This window comes from Vitis riparia, chromosome 16, assembly GCF_004353265.1.
Source record: "Vitis riparia cultivar Riparia Gloire de Montpellier isolate 1030 chromosome 16, EGFV_Vit.rip_1.0, whole genome shotgun sequence".
In the NCBI taxonomy this organism is placed as follows: Eukaryota; Viridiplantae; Streptophyta; class Magnoliopsida; order Vitales; family Vitaceae; genus Vitis; species Vitis riparia.
In genome coordinates, this window is record NC_048446.1 from 3,709,258 (window position 1) to 3,724,910 (window position 15,653).

At 34.1% G+C, this 15,653-nt stretch overlaps 2 protein-coding genes across 6 annotated transcripts; one reads left to right on the forward strand and one right to left on the reverse strand.

Moving 5' to 3' along the window:
- Nucleotides 1–4,560: 4,560 nt before the first annotated feature.
- Nucleotides 4,561–8,932, reverse strand: LOC117933463 (pentatricopeptide repeat-containing protein CRP1, chloroplastic-like). Of its 5 annotated transcripts, none has more exons than XM_034854834.1 (8): nucleotides 7,682–8,932; nucleotides 6,727–6,879; nucleotides 6,512–6,583; nucleotides 6,281–6,383; nucleotides 5,557–5,704; nucleotides 5,285–5,452; nucleotides 4,933–5,045; nucleotides 4,561–4,803 (listed from the first exon to the last, which is right to left on the reverse strand). In XM_034854834.1, exons 1-5 carry the CDS (start codon nucleotides 8,861–8,863, stop codon nucleotides 5,661–5,663), a joined length of 1,554 nt encoding a protein of 517 aa, XP_034710725.1. In that variant the 5' UTR covers nucleotides 8,864–8,932; the 3' UTR covers nucleotides 4,561–4,803; nucleotides 4,933–5,045; nucleotides 5,285–5,452; nucleotides 5,557–5,660. The 5 variants fall into 5 exon arrangements, with proteins under 5 accessions (XP_034710725.1, XP_034710727.1, XP_034710724.1 ...); XM_034854836.1 differs by adding an exon at nucleotides 6,155–6,179 and having other exon boundaries at nucleotides 4,561–5,045; XM_034854833.1 differs by having other exon boundaries at nucleotides 4,561–5,045.
- Nucleotides 8,933–9,800: 868 nt separating this feature from the next.
- Nucleotides 9,801–15,278, forward strand: LOC117932907 (pentatricopeptide repeat-containing protein At3g18110, chloroplastic-like). The gene is given in 5 exon segments (XM_034854223.1): nucleotides 9,801–12,548; nucleotides 12,551–13,532; nucleotides 13,626–13,826; nucleotides 14,135–14,225; nucleotides 14,764–15,278. Coding segments are annotated over 5 exon segments (4,269 nt in total). The 5' UTR covers nucleotides 9,801–9,922; the 3' UTR covers nucleotides 15,133–15,278.
- The last annotated feature ends 375 nt before the right edge of the window (nucleotides 15,279–15,653 follow it).

Consider the following 15,653-nt stretch of genomic DNA (forward strand, 5'->3'; position numbering starts at 1 on the left):
ATTTTTTAGAGAATTATTAAACAATTTTTTTTTAAAAATATTTTTTTTATTGAAATAAATTTATAGGAATTCTAATTTATGAAATTTGAATCATTGATGATTACACGTATACCAAACTTTAGGTTTTTACTTTAAAAATAATACAAAAAAAAATACTAACCCTATCTTTAACTTCTAAAAAAACCTAAGAAAAAAAAATGAAAGAAGTAAAATGGATAAAAATAAAAACAATAAGAAAAAATAGGATGGATAAATTATTTTGATGTATATTTAGAATTTATTTTATTTATTTTTTCTTGTGTATAAAAATTAAAAATAATATGAAAATATATAGGTTTTTAATTAATTTTAATTATATTTGAATATTTTATATTTATTGATAAATCAAATATGAAAAAATTATTTTTATTTTAAAGCATAAATGGTTATGAATTTTCACATGGTGTAATGTGAATGGGAGGTCATTATCATATCATGTATCTTTTTTATCCATTTTGGAGTGGACACTGGACATATAGACAAGAGAGAAAATTTGTCCATTTGGACATGTTCCTCCCACAGTGATCCCACTCTTTGATCTTTTGGAGACCACATGCCACCACCACCCACTAGTCCTCCCTCCCTACCTCTCCACAATCCCCCTCTATGCTCATAAGGTTGATTGAGATTTTTATTTTTATTTTTCATTTTTTTATTGCTTATCACAACATATGATATACGGGTTATTTGATTAAAAGTAACCTTGAAAACTTGATTTTGGAAATCTAACATTTTATCATTTTTTTAATCATATTTCGATAAAAATGTTTTCATTTTTTTTCTTCCTAAAAGTAATGATTTTTTTTTAAAACCTACATATAAATACTTTCTTAAAAAAAAAAAAGGAAGATAAATTAAATTCACAAATATGAGGATTATTTCATTCATTTTAACTAATTTATTTTATAAGATAAGCTTCCACTTCATTTTGGTCTCCAATAATTACTCTAATAATTACATATTTGATTAGATAAACTCGATCATAATAATTACATCAAATTTCTTTCACATGAAATTAAATTTGTTTAAAGTATATTTGTGGGACGCTTACCACTATCTAGCATGAGCCCTAAGCATTGTCTAGCACAAAACATGTTTAGCACAAAAGCCATGTAGTAATTATCCATCCACTTTAAGGTATAGACAACACAAAACAATTGTATACTATGGATTATTGTCTGTCAAGTATTAACTGTAACGAGTATTAAGTGCATTGATTGACACAATTGTTGCAAAGATTAAACGCTAGACTTTAAGGCTTATCAAGGCACAACAGCTGTTATGTGCCGACAATCATTAACATTAAAGATGGTAACGCATAATCAAAGACACAATTAAAACATTTGAGAATACATTATATTTGGGAAATGATAAATAGTCATTCTTCATCACAAGAAAAGTATGTTGTCATTTTTTCCAAAAAAAACTTTTGCTCAAGTCTTCCATCTCTAACTTAAGCTTCAAAGGGGTGTGCCCAAAAAACTGATTTGATCATTCCTTTGTGCTGGTACAATTGTCGTCTACGTCATGTGGAGGCTAGGTCGACACCTTCTTTCTTGGCCATGCACCAATAATATTAACTAGAAACATAATCCATTTATTTATTTTAGTATTATTCATAAATGATGATTATGACCCACATGACATAATTTCTTATTTTTAAATAAAAGTCTCCTTTTAAAAAATTTAAACTCATGAGTCAAGTTGTATATAATCATTTGAACATAATATAATTAATTAAATGAGATAAACGGGTGTTACAGACTTTTAAAAATATGAATACAAAGCTAAATATCGTTAAAAATTATATTTGATTTTTTTTTTCTTTTACTAAATTAAGGTTCATTTGGTAACCAAAAATACGAATGAAAATAAGATGAATCATAATACCATGTAAAATAAAGGAATCAAAATCATAGTGAAAATTAGATCAAATTTTCATGATGGTAAATTTTTATTTCTATTTTCGTTTTGGATTGTAATCCTAATACATTAATTAATGGGAAATAAAACTAATCTCCATTCTTGTTCTTTATTATAGTGTTCCAAATATGGTTTTAGGATTGAAATTGATTTTGAAATATTAAAGGTTAAATTGGTAGATGTATAAATTACATAGAAATTTCTTACTTTTACATCATTTTAATACCTTTAATGCACATTTTTGTATTTTTTAAGTTTTGGGTTTGAAAGAAGAAACATAGCATTGATCAAAGTTAAAACAAAAGTAATGATTTTTTTTAGTTAAATATTTTGAAAATATGCGTAATTTTTTTTTTTAATCCAACGCATTGGATAGTACTTTAATATTAAATTTTTGGATAACTGATTTGAAGCATTCATATACCAAAACAATGATTATTATTTATTGAATAAAATTTCAAAATTTTCAAATAGCAATAATAATATTGTTATTGTTATTATTATTATTATAAAGAAATAAAAAACCATTAATTTGAAACTTTTATCTAATTGTTTTTTAGGAATGACAATAAAGCGGGTTAAGGACAAAGACAGGTGAGGAGAGTATGTGAATTTTCCATATTCATCTCATCTCAATTTATATATATATATTTTTAAAAAAATTTAAACTTTTTGTAAATAATTAAGATTTTGTATTCGATAAAGTCACGGAACTCATCTTGGACTTGTCCAAATGACAAAATATAATGGAAAGGTGGCACCATATGTCATCTAGGTTTGCATTTGTATAAAAGAGTAAAATCCATTACTTTGACTCTTGCGGAATTGCATTTAATTTTTGTCTATAAAAAAAATAATTTTTGAGAATAATGTTATAAACTAGTACTTAATTATTCCAAGGAAAATAAAATTCTTTGAAATTATTTTGTACCAAATATTGTGAGCTTATGTACAATACAAACATTCTTAAAATATTCTTCATATTTTTATCTAATATGTTCAATTTTTTCTTGTAATACTCAATAAAAATATATTACTTAAAATTTAATCTAAAAATTAATTTATTTTCAGAATAAATTGTTTACAAAACTAGTTTTAATAATAATAAAAAAATTTGTGAAATATATTTTTTGTCATTCTAAAAATAAAAAACTAGTTTAAAAAATAATTATTAAACATACTTAAAATATATGGGGAGATGTTTGGTATCTGTTTTCGAAAATACTTATGAAAAATAGTTTTTGAATTTTTTTAAAAAAATTGTTCTTTGACTTTTGTGGAATAAAAGTTTATTTGAAAACCTAAAATATTTTAAACATATTTTTAATATTTTTAAAATAACTTTTATATCTAGTATTTTATTTTTAATTATTTTACATGTTTGTATAATTATTTTTTAAAATAATTTTCAGAAAATAAGTGAAAACAATATAAAACTAAAAGATGTTATTTGAAAACACCCTAATTTTTGTTCTTGAAAAAAAAAATAAAAAAAATAAACAGTTTTTGGTAATCAAACACATTTTCTATGTTTTTTTTGTTTCAGAGAACAGAAAATTATTCTAAAAAATAGTTCCTAAACAGTCCCTAAACTTTTCAACTTTCAATTTAGAGAATATGACTTGAAATATGTTTGGTCATATTTATATAATAACAAATTTTATTTTTATTTTATTTTATATTATATTTTTTTTATCACTATTATAGATTTAAGTGTTAAATTTCAACGGTTGAAAATTTACAAGAAAAATGTTGAATCATGATTAATTTTCAAATGTTGTAATAAGAATCAGAGGTCATAATCACCTTGTTGAATCATATTTATGTTTACATATGTATGGAATGGACAAAGACGAGAGAGATTGAAGTTATCTATTTGAAGATGTTCCCCACAATGATCCCATCCTTGGATATTTGGGGACCAGATGTCACCACCGCCCTACCTGCCTCCCCACAATCACTCTCATCCCCATATAGTCTCTCAAATCATATTAGAATTTAGGGTAAGGTTGATTGAGTTTTCTTATTTATTTATTTATTTTTTTGTTGAATGTCACAACATATAAGCTAAATTCTTATTATTTTTACTAATTCAAAAGATGAATTTAACATTCATATTAAACTCGTTTTTTCAAAAGATGAATTTAGCATAATGATTTTCATACGCTCTACTGGACAGAGTATAAACTATTTTATTTTTAAAAATATTTTTGAGAAAATGATATTGTGAATTTGGTCTTTAAACAAAAGGGTAAATTGAAATGGAAAAAAATTAAAATAAGGTGGGCAAAAAAAAAAAAAAAAAAAAAAAAAAAAAAAAAGGTGGGTCCTCCCTTATCTTCATTTCTCCCACTCACATTTTACACCAAAACCCACTCCAACGAAAAAATCAAGGTTGGTAATAATATAATCTAAGTGGGTCATGTTTAATAGACATGCAAGTTGACATCAATAGGCCTAGATATGATTAACTTCATCCTAAATCATCTTCAAGTTAAAGATTTCAATCCAACATGACCCGCTTAATAGACAAATGAATTGACATGAATAGGATCTAAACATGATTAACTTCAACCTAAATCTTCTTCAAGCTAAAGCTTTCAATCAAACATGATCCGCTTAATGGACAAGCGAGTTGACATGAATAGAGTCCAAACATGATCAACTTTATCTTAAATCATCTTCAAGTTAAATCTTTCAAACAAACATGACCCACTTGATGGACAAGCAAGTTGACACAAATAGAATCTAAACATGATCAACTTACAACCTAAATTTGTTAATTTCATTTGGTTTTCAAGTCATGTCACCAGGTGTGTCAAGATTTGAACACCGATAGTCCTGCATGCCAAACATAACTAACAAGTTGTAGCTTTTGAATTTGGTGTTATAGTAGGAGATGAGGGATGTGCTCTCTCAAATCTATAAAACCAACCCTCCCTTTCCCATTAACCAAACAAGCAAACTTACCTCATTAAATTCAAGCAGATGCACGAGCTCTAGATTTTCATGCCTAATTTGCAGGAGACACCCCAGATTTTCTCGTCTTTCTCAAGTTGAGTTGCATCTGGTAATGAGGAGTTCTGTTGTAACCATCAGAACAAGATAAATTGTTAGTATATGTTCCCATTTTCATAAATTCACAAAACAGAAACCGAGGTTGAGAAAGGTTATTAGGTAGTTTCTTTGTTTCCTTAAGCAGGGTTTACTTCTTTTCCTCTGAAAAAAAGAGCAGAAAATTTCACGCAAAACTATTTCACAAATTCATCTACTGCTCAACTGCATCTATGTTTTCAAATTTGCAGGAATGATAATCAAACACCTCTTAGTGACATCCTCATTTCTTCGATATTTGTCTTGCATTTTTGTTAGCATGGACTGTTCATCCATCTTGGTTTCCTCCTTTTCATTGACTATTTATTCATCTCTCATGTTGGTTAATCTTCTCTTCCATGTATCAGAACTCCGTTACCGTTAAATCCAGTCTCTCCTGTACAATTTGAAATGATATGGATATAACATGCTTCACTGAGTTTGGGAGGATAAATAAACTCAAATCATAGTGTGTAAGGAGTGTTGAGTTCGTGAACCAACCTCAGAGGCCAATCACTGACATCATTTCCATCGTTTCCATCATGGGGCAAATTCATTTGGTTGGGATAGGCAGCCAGTTCATATTTTCACATTTTGCCATTCCCTCATTCTGAAGCAGTTCCAATCATCACGGTTCCTGAACTTGATGCTGCACAGAGATTTAGCATACATTTAAAAGCTTGGGAAAGTGGATGAATATATATAGCAGAATCATTACTTGAATTGAAACTTTTGACTGAGAGATTGCTCAGCACTCAATGTCATTTACATAATCATATAAATTTTGTGCATACATGCAGGCCCAAGATTGAAAAGTTCAGATATGATACCAAGCACATGAAATACAGGGATACTGGGAATAATCCATGCAGTGAGTCACACTAGACCCACAAATTTTAAGTACTTTACCATATGGAGGAACTAAGCATTTCCAATTCGGTCTAAAGGCATCATATAGCAGTATTGCCAGAATAATGTTTGCAAGCTTTTAGAAAAATGACGTGAAAGTATAAAGTACTTATATCACATATGGAAAAAAGCATGTCACACATGAGAACCAATGGCTGAGACATCTAATTATAAGAATCGAGAGGCTTACCTCTACAGAATTCAACCGTGGATTCCTGAAAGGAAACATGATTTAAATAAGAATAAGTTGGATTCTCGATTTTGATTTTATTTATGATTTGTTACACCATAGATATGCACCCGAAGTAATACTTACAATGTCTCTGATGCAGGACCAAAAGTGCAGTTTGAAGCATCTCTCTAGCCTTCCTATCTGGAGTACATCCAGCAGATTCCAATTCCTCATATATCTCAGGGACCTGGTCAGCATGTCATTTGAATGGATTGGTTAAGGTAGAAAAGGGAGAAACGAAACAAAACAGTGCAATTCAATTCTTGTATGGAGGAATCTAGATGAATTTAGTTCAAACAGAAGGATATACTGCACCTTGTCAAACTTTCTTGCCCTAATACATGCCTTCATAAGTGTACTGTAAGTGACCACATCAGGACTGATACCCTTCGATAACAACAAGAATGTCTCATCAGATTCTGGGAAGAAGTGTCTTGAAAATGAATTGCATGAGCAAATCCAAAAGTGCTTTAAGCCCATAACATATCACTCCTAGTATGTGTGTATCATGCAAAATAAGATAGGCTTACTGTGTCTTTTATATGATGATAAACTGATATAGCCTCCAAATGTCTCCCAGCAATGCCAAATGCATTGATCAACATGTTCAGCATTATAAGGTTTGGTTCAATTCCTTCTGTCTCCATGAGCTGAAGAACCTTAACTGTTTGCTCACATAAACCCTGCTCGAGAAATCACAATTACAGTGTTGCATGAAATCTTCATATATGTTGGTCAAATAGAGAGTTAATCCTCTTAACTCAACTTGGACAAAAAGCAAATACTAGCATATTATCATGTCAAACTATCTATCTAATTATCTATCTAATTATTGTGATTACAAAACTGTAAATAGTTTGTCATTGATGTGGTCGGGTATAGGCCCCGTTAGCAGCACATTAATTATTTGAGGATGGTTTTTATTTTATATTTTATTTGTTATTTTTGTGGCACCGGGTTTTGAGGATGGGGTGGGAAATGGAGACCCAAGCCTTACTATGTTTATCCTTGCTAAAACATCTATCTTTATAATTGATTCAAATGCCCAAACAGAAGCATACATCATCTGGTCATAATGAGGCTAAAGCTTTTCTCAATTTCCGGAGTCCAAAGAGATGTTCTTTTCTTTGCACATCCAGCAGCCAGCAAAATAAGAGCTAAATTTGCAAATGAATCTATGGCCAACTCCTTATGGCCTCAACCTTCATGGGTTGACAATGAATCTGCTACATGATCATCCGGACTATAAATTTCAGCTTTTAAAGGCAAATCATATTCTTTACATCTAAAAGTTACTAACCGCTTCCAGTGATCAAAGTCCTTCAACAATTTCTTGGTGTCTCTAGGTTACAAATAAAAGAGGGTATCCAATCATTGGACCACAGTGAATGAATATAGTAGGTAAAACACACAGAAAAACAAGTGTAAAGATAATAAGAATAAAATACGAGAAATTAAAAGGGAGTGACTAGAAAGGTGACAAACCTGTTGAGCATATGCATTTGCCAACACACAAAACATGCTAGCTGATGGCTGAATACCTTCCGATTTTAAAGCAGATATGCACTCTTCCGGACCCTGGAATCTTCCATACTGCCCATAAATATCAACCAGAACCGCATAAATGGCACCACTTCTTTGATGCCCTCTGCATTTCATATTCTCAAAATTCCTTTTTATCACATCCCACTTCCCCTGCTCCCCTAAACGGCTGATGATAGTGATGAAGATCTTTGGGTCAGGGTACAACCCTTCTTCTTGCATCTTACTAAATAACTCAAGTGCTTTACCGACATCCCCTGCCTTGCAGTGCCACTGAATCAAAGAATTCCATGTCATTATATCTGGTTTCACGCCTTCTTCCCGCATTTTCTCAAACACTTCCAAGGCCTCACTCAACTCACCACACTTGCCAAACGTATCAATTATGCTATTATAAATCCTCTTGTCTAGTGAAACCCCCATCTCCCTTATCTCTCTCACAATCTCCATTGCTTTCTTCCACATCCCATTATCCCTATACACACCAATCACCTTACTATATACAAATGAGTCTGGTCCAAACCCCTCCCTACTCATTTCACCGATAACTGCCCAAACATCATTTAACCGCCCTGCACGGCCATAATAATCAACAAGGGCCTCATAAGTTGCTCGGTTCCTCCCAATTCCTAAAGCATCCATTTCCGCCAAAACTTTATCTGCAAGCTCTAACAGGCCTTTTCTCAAACAGCTTCTAAGCATCACATTATACACCCTCAAATCTGGCTTCAACCCCAAATGCACCATTTCCATAAAAATGGCCTCGGCTTCCAAGGTCCTCCCAACACTCCCTAAGGCCTCAATTACAGTGGTGTAACTTCCCAAGCTAAGACTAAACCCGAGAGCCTCCATTTGAGCTAACAGCTTCATGGCCTTATCAACATCCCCTACTCTGCAACTTTCCCTAATCCTAGCATTGTACACAACCCCAGAGAACTCTTCCCCATTTTCTGAAATGGAAACCTCTTCTACACTGACTTGATGCTTGTTTTTCATGTGGGTATTGATCAAAGTTGGAAATGGTGGACCCATAAGAGAGACCATGAAGTGCATTTTTAAGGGCTTATACTGCCCCAATTGTTGGTGAAACAAGGAAACCGACTGGCAACACTTGATGCTGAGCATGATCAATGTACCAATGTGCAAAATGGGGGGTTTATCATTTATGTATATTTTTCCACAAATTGAAGTATAAAAAAATTCTTTGCCATTTGGGTTTAGTTGTGATATTCATGGTGGAACCATATCTAAATCATACTATGCCACATGCCCAAGGGTTTTTTATATTATTTATTTATTTATATATATTTTAAAATACCATAGAGTGATATTAAAAATTCTATGATAAAAATTGTCACATAATACTGTAAGTAAAATCATAAGGGATGCAATAATGATACGGAAAAAAAGATATGAAATAATAGTAAGATAGTAAGAGATGCATCAGATGAACATCAAATGGTTGATATTATCTCTTAAAAAATTATATAATTTTATTTTAAATGGCGAATCTATTAAACTTTATCAGTAGTGTTTTTTGAAAATATGTATTTCACCTAACAAAATTAATTTATTTTTCATATTAACTTATCTTTTGTATTAATGTGAGTATTTTAACTCATTTTTTTTTAAATACAAGTTAAATATTTTTATATTAAATTTATTTATTAAAGTTATTTATTTATTTTTTTATAGAGCTAAAAGTAATCAAAAAATCATTTCCAAAATAATTATATTATCATTTATAAGATCAAACAAACACGACATTGAGCAATTTTTTTTAAATATTCATTAATTTAATAAATATTGTAAATTTTTAATTATGGAATAAATCTTTATTTTTGACATGAATCTTATAAGTTTAGAAAAAAAGAAAGAAAATGTATAACAAGTTTTTTGATTTAATTTTGAGAATTACAAATTTCAAAATTAACTTCAATATAAAAAACCCAGGTGGATGGGATGATAAAATCACTATATTGCCCTTCAACTCCACCCATTTTCTCTGGATAATAAAGAGGAGGAAAAAAAACTTCAACTGAAATTCCTCCGTTTCATTACATCATTGATTTCTGCACTTTCACTACCTGGGTTTGTCTCCTTAAACCCTGAAGGCTGATGGGTAAAGCCCTATAATCTACAAAACCCCTGAAAATCCAGGAAACAGCAAGAAAATCCGAGGTCATGCCAGTGGCAATGGCATGCGCTGGAGTGCTGGCATTCTCATCTGTGCCCAAAAACTCAGACCCATCATCATCATCATCATCATCAAAGGTATGCAGAAGCTCTACTGCTACAGTTTCTTGCGTTTCACATTGCGTATGTTCTGCTGCTAGTACCAGTATTGCCACTGAACAAGCCAATTTACAGAAATTTAGTTACAGCAGGGCGTCTCCATCTGTGAGATGGCCTCACCTGAAGCTGACTGAGAATTACCCACCATCACAGAGGCCTACCCATGTTGTGGAAGATGTGGGTCTTTTGGAAAACACTCATGATTCTTTAGGAAAAGAGGAAACTAGGGAGATAGGTGAAGCGGGTTTTGGGGAGGGTTTGGAATTGGGTGATGAAACCCAGGATTTTTTGGGGAAAACTAGTAAGAATAGGGTGAAGAAAATGACTAAATTGGCTCTTAAAAGGGCTACAGACTGGAGGCAGAGGGTACAGTTTTTGACCGATAGGATACTGGGGTTGAAATCAGAGGAGTTTGTGGCTGATGTGTTGGATGATAGAAAGGTTCAGATGACGCCTACAGATTTTTGCTTTGTTGTGAAGTGGGTTGGGCAGTCGAGCTGGCAACGGGCATTGGAGGTTTACGAGTGGCTGAATCTTCGCCACTGGTACTCTCCCAATGCCAGGATGCTCGCCACTATATTGTCGGTGCTCGGGAAGGCCAATCAGGAAGCATTGGATGTGGAAATATTTGCCCGAGCAGAGGCTGCAGCTGGTAACACTGTCCAAGTTTACAATGCAATGATGGGTGTTTATGCCCGAACAGGTCGGTTCACTAAGGTTCAAGAATTGCTTGATTTAATGCGGTCACGGGGATGTGAGCCCGATCTTGTGAGCTTCAATACTTTGATAAATGCCTGGTTGAAATCAGGTACCATGGTAACAAATTTGGCAATTGAACTGCTTAATGAGGTTAGAAGGTCAGGTATTCAACCTGATATAATCACTTACAGCACTCTTATTAGTGCTTGTTCACGTGAGTCCAATTTGGAGGAGGCAGTGAAGGTGTACAATGACATGGTGGCTCATCGTTGTCAACCTGATTTATGGACTTATAATGCAATGATTTCAGTTTATGGAAGATGTGGAATGTCCAGAGAGGCAGGTAGGCTCTTTAAGGACTTGGAGTCAAAAGGGTTTCTCCCTGATGCAGTGACGTATAATTCTCTGCTATATGCATTTGCTAGAGAAGGGAATGTGGATAAGGTCAAGGAGATTTGCGAGGACATGGTAAAAATGGGTTTTGGAAAAGATGAAATGACTTATAACACCATTATCCACATGTATGGAAAGCGAGGACAGCATGATCTAGCATTTCAGCTTTATAGTGACATGAAACTGTCAGGCCGAAGTCCTGATGCTGTTACCTACACTGTTTTGATTGATTCACTTGGGAAAGCAAATATGATAAAGGAGGCTGCAGAGGTGATGTCCAAGATGTTGAATGCAGGAGTTAAACCCACTTTGCGAACTTTCAGTGCTTTGATTTGTGGGTATGCCAAGGCCGGGAAGAGGGTGGAGGCTGAAGAGACTTTTGATTGCATGTTGAGGTCCGGGATCAAACCTGATCATCTAGCATACTCTGTTATGTTAGATATCCTTTTAAGGTTTAATGAGAGTGGGAAGGCAATGAAGTTGTATCAAGAAATGGTTCTTCATAGTTTCAAGCCAGATCATGCCCTTTATGAGGTCATGCTTCGAGTACTTGGGAAGGAAAACAGAGAGGAAGATGTTCACAAAGAGGTCAAGGATATGGAGGAGTTATGTGGTATGAACTCACAAGTTATTTGTTCTATGCTTGTTAAGGGGGAATGTTTTGACCATGCTGCTAACATGTTGAGATTGCCCATCAGCCAGGGCTGTGAACTTGACCGTGAGAATTAGTTATCTATTTTGGGTTCATATGGTTCATCTGGAAGACACTTGGAGGCACGGGAGTTGCTTGATTTCTTGAGAGAACATTCTTCTGGATTGCATCAATTGATAAATGAGGCTCTGATTATCATGCTTTGCAAGGCTCACCAGCTGGGTGATGCTTTGAGAGAATATGGCAAAGCTAGGGATTTTGGTTTGTTTTGTGGAAGTTTCACCATGTATGAGTCCTTGCTTCAGTGCTGTGAAGAAAATGAACTCTTTGCTGAAGCTTCTCAGATATTTTCTGATATGAGATTTTATGGTGTGGAACCTTCTGATCACCTTTACCGAAGCATGGTAGTTACATATTGTAAAATGGGATTCCCTGAGACAGCTCATTATTTGATTGATCAGGCAGAGGAAAAAGGCCTTCTATTCGATGATGTATCCATCCATACTGGTGTTATTGAGGCATATGGGAAATTGAAGCTGTGGCAAAAAGCAGAAAGCTTGGTTGGAAGTCTTCGACAGAAGTGTACAATGGTGGATCGGAAGGTTTGGAATGCCTTAATACATGCTTATGCAGCAAGTGGCTGCTATGAGCGAGCAAGGGGTATTTTTAATACAATGATGAGAGATGGTCCTTCCCCAACCGTAGATTCCGTGAATGGTCTCATGCAAGCTTTAATTGTTGATGGGAGACTAGATGAGCTCTATGTGGTAATCAGGAGTTGCAAGATATGGGTTTTAAGATAAGTAAAAGTTCAATTACACTGATGCTTGATGCATTTGCACATGCAGGGAACATATTTGAGGTGAAAAAAATATACCAGGGAATGAAGGCTGCCGGTTATTTTCCTACTATGCATCTCTACAGAATCATGATTGGGTTGCTAGCCAAGGGAAAACGAGTAAGGGATGTTGAAGCTATGGTTTCTGAGATGGAAGTAGCAGGATTCAAGCCCGACCTTTCTATATGGAATTCTGTGCTCAAATTATACACAGGAATTGGGGATTTTAAAAAGACGGGTCAGGTGTATCAGCTGATTCAAGAAGCTGGACTTAAACCAGATGAGGACACTTACAATACTTTAATATTAATGTACTGTAGAGATCGTAGACCAGAAGAAGGTTTGTACCTGATGCATGAAATGAGAAGGGTTGGTTTGGAGCCTAAATTGGACACTTACAAAAGCCTGATTTCAGCATTTGGGAAACTGCAGATGGTAGAACAAGCTGAGGAACTTTTTGAAGGGTTGCTGTCAAAAGAGTGTAAATTGGATCGCTCTTTTTATCATATTATGATGAAAATGTTTAGAAATTCTGGAAACCATTCCAAAGCTGAAAAGCTACTTGGCATGATGAAGGAAGCTGGAGTAGAACCTACCATTGCCACAATGCACTTACTTATGGTTTCTTGTAGTGGTTCTGGACAGCCAGAGGAAGCTGAAAAAGTTCTTGATAATTTGAAAGTGGAAGGTTTACCTCTTAGTACTCTACCGTATAGTTCAGTTATTGATGCTTATCTTAAGAATGGTGACCATAACGTTGCCATTCAAAAGCTTATGGAGATGAAGAAAGATGGTCTGGAGCCAGACCACAGAATATGGACATGCTTTGTTAGGGCTGCGAGTTTATCCCAGCACACAAGTGAAGCTATAGTCCTCTTAAAGGCACTCCGGGATACTGGATTTGATCTTCCAATCAGGTATGAGTACTAAATGTATTTTGCTTTTCTTTCATTTTTTTTCTTTTGGATATCATTCATGCGGATGTATTCCTAAATGATTCACCTTTGTAGGCTTCTCACAGAAAAATCTGATTCTCTAGTTTCTGAGGTAGACAATTGTTTGGAGAAACTAGGACCCCTGGAAGACAATGCAGCCTTTAACTTTGTCAATGCTCTCGAAGACCTATTGTGGGCATTTGAACTCCGGGCTACTGCTTCATGGGTTTTCCAATTGGCAGTTAAGAGGAGTATCTATCGCCATGATGTGTTCAGGTATCTAGTTAGTTCTTTTCTTTACTATCTCTACGCTTATTCTTTGTTTATCAAGGTTAGAATTTTTGCTTTTTCTAAGAAGAGCATGACTAGCCTTGGAGTATCCTCCACCTAGATATTAAAGGGCTGAAATGATCTTTGATAACGAGTTACCAGTAGAATTATACTTGTTGAATTTTTATTGCAAAAATTCATTCATGTCCAATTAATGACGGGTCCAACTTGGAGTGAGCCACTGAAAGATAGTCTTAGTTTTTCTAATATTCATTAGCTTTCTTACACCTGACCGCTTGGTCTTTTCTATGCAGGGTAGCTGAAAAAGATTGGGGAGCTGATTTTAGAAAGATGTCTGCTGGTTCTGCTCTTGTTGGCCTCACTTTGTGGCTTGACCACATGCAGGCAAGTTTTATTCCCTTCTAAATATTCTCTGCATTTTTAGCATTTAGCAGTGTTATTTAACATCTGAAAGTATAATAAATATAAACATGACACAATAACTTGTTATCATCATTATTGGTAGCATTATCATTATTACTGTAATTAATATTCTTGACCCAGTGATTGGACCCCCTATTGGCCATATATACAACACCTCATAATTGGACAGAGATGTGTCAACTAGGATTTTTATGAGGGACCTCATACCTAATACAATATTGGCAAAGTATCAGTAATATTATTGATTTTTTAGTCCTTGATTCAATCTGAGAACCTTGCTGAGTAACTCTATCCACCATGAATAAACATAGAACCGGTTCATATTTGGTTGCTTGCCTGGCCTTTACAAAGCCATCAGCCCCACCTAATCCTAGGACACTTTTGGTGGCCTTAGCTTAATGACATCTTAAGTTATCCTTAATGTTATTTTCCAATTTCTTAAGGCTTTTTGATTACCATTTTTGTGCAATTAATGGAAGAATACTTTTATTTTTGGCAGGATGCATCATTACAAGGTTATCCTCTGTCTCCAAAATCAGTTGTTCTGATAACAGGAACTGCAGAATATAACATGGTTTCCCTAAACAGCACATTAAAGGCATTCCTTTGGGAAATGGGTTCTCCATTTCTTCCTTGTAAAACACGGAGTGGGCTTCTTGTAGCAAAGGCCCACTCCCTCAGGATGTGGTTGAAAGACTCTTCATTTTGCTTGGATCTTGAGTTGAAAGATGCGCCATCACTTCCTGAATCAAATTCAATGCAACTGATGGAAGGGTGTTTCCTAAGACGTGGCCTTGTTCCTGCTTTCAAGGACATAACTGAGAGACTAGGAGATGTAAGGCCAAAGAGCAAAACATGTTTAGCATAAGAGCCATGTAGTATTTTCCATCCACTCCAAGTATTAATTGTAACGAGCATTAAGTGCATTGATTGACGCAACTGTTACGAAGATAAAACACTAGACTTCAAGGCTTATCAAGATGGTAACGCGTAATCAAAGACACAATTAGGGCACTTGAGAAGACATTATATTTGGGAAAAGATAAATAGTCATTTTTCATCATAAGAAAGATATGCTATCACTTTTTCCCAAAAAAGCTCTTACTCAAGTCTTTCATCTTTGTCTTAAGCCACAGAGGGGTATGCTTGAAAAACCCATTTGGATATTCCTTCGTGCAGTTGCAATTGTCGTCTATGTCATGCGGAGGCTGGCTGGGTACCTTCTTTCTTGGCCATGCACCAATAATATTAACTAGAAACATAATCCATTTATTTATTTTAGTATTATTCATAAATGATGATTATGACCCACATGACATAATTTCTTATTTTTAAATAAAAGTTTCCTTTTAAAAAATTTAAACTCATGAATCAAGTTATATATAATCA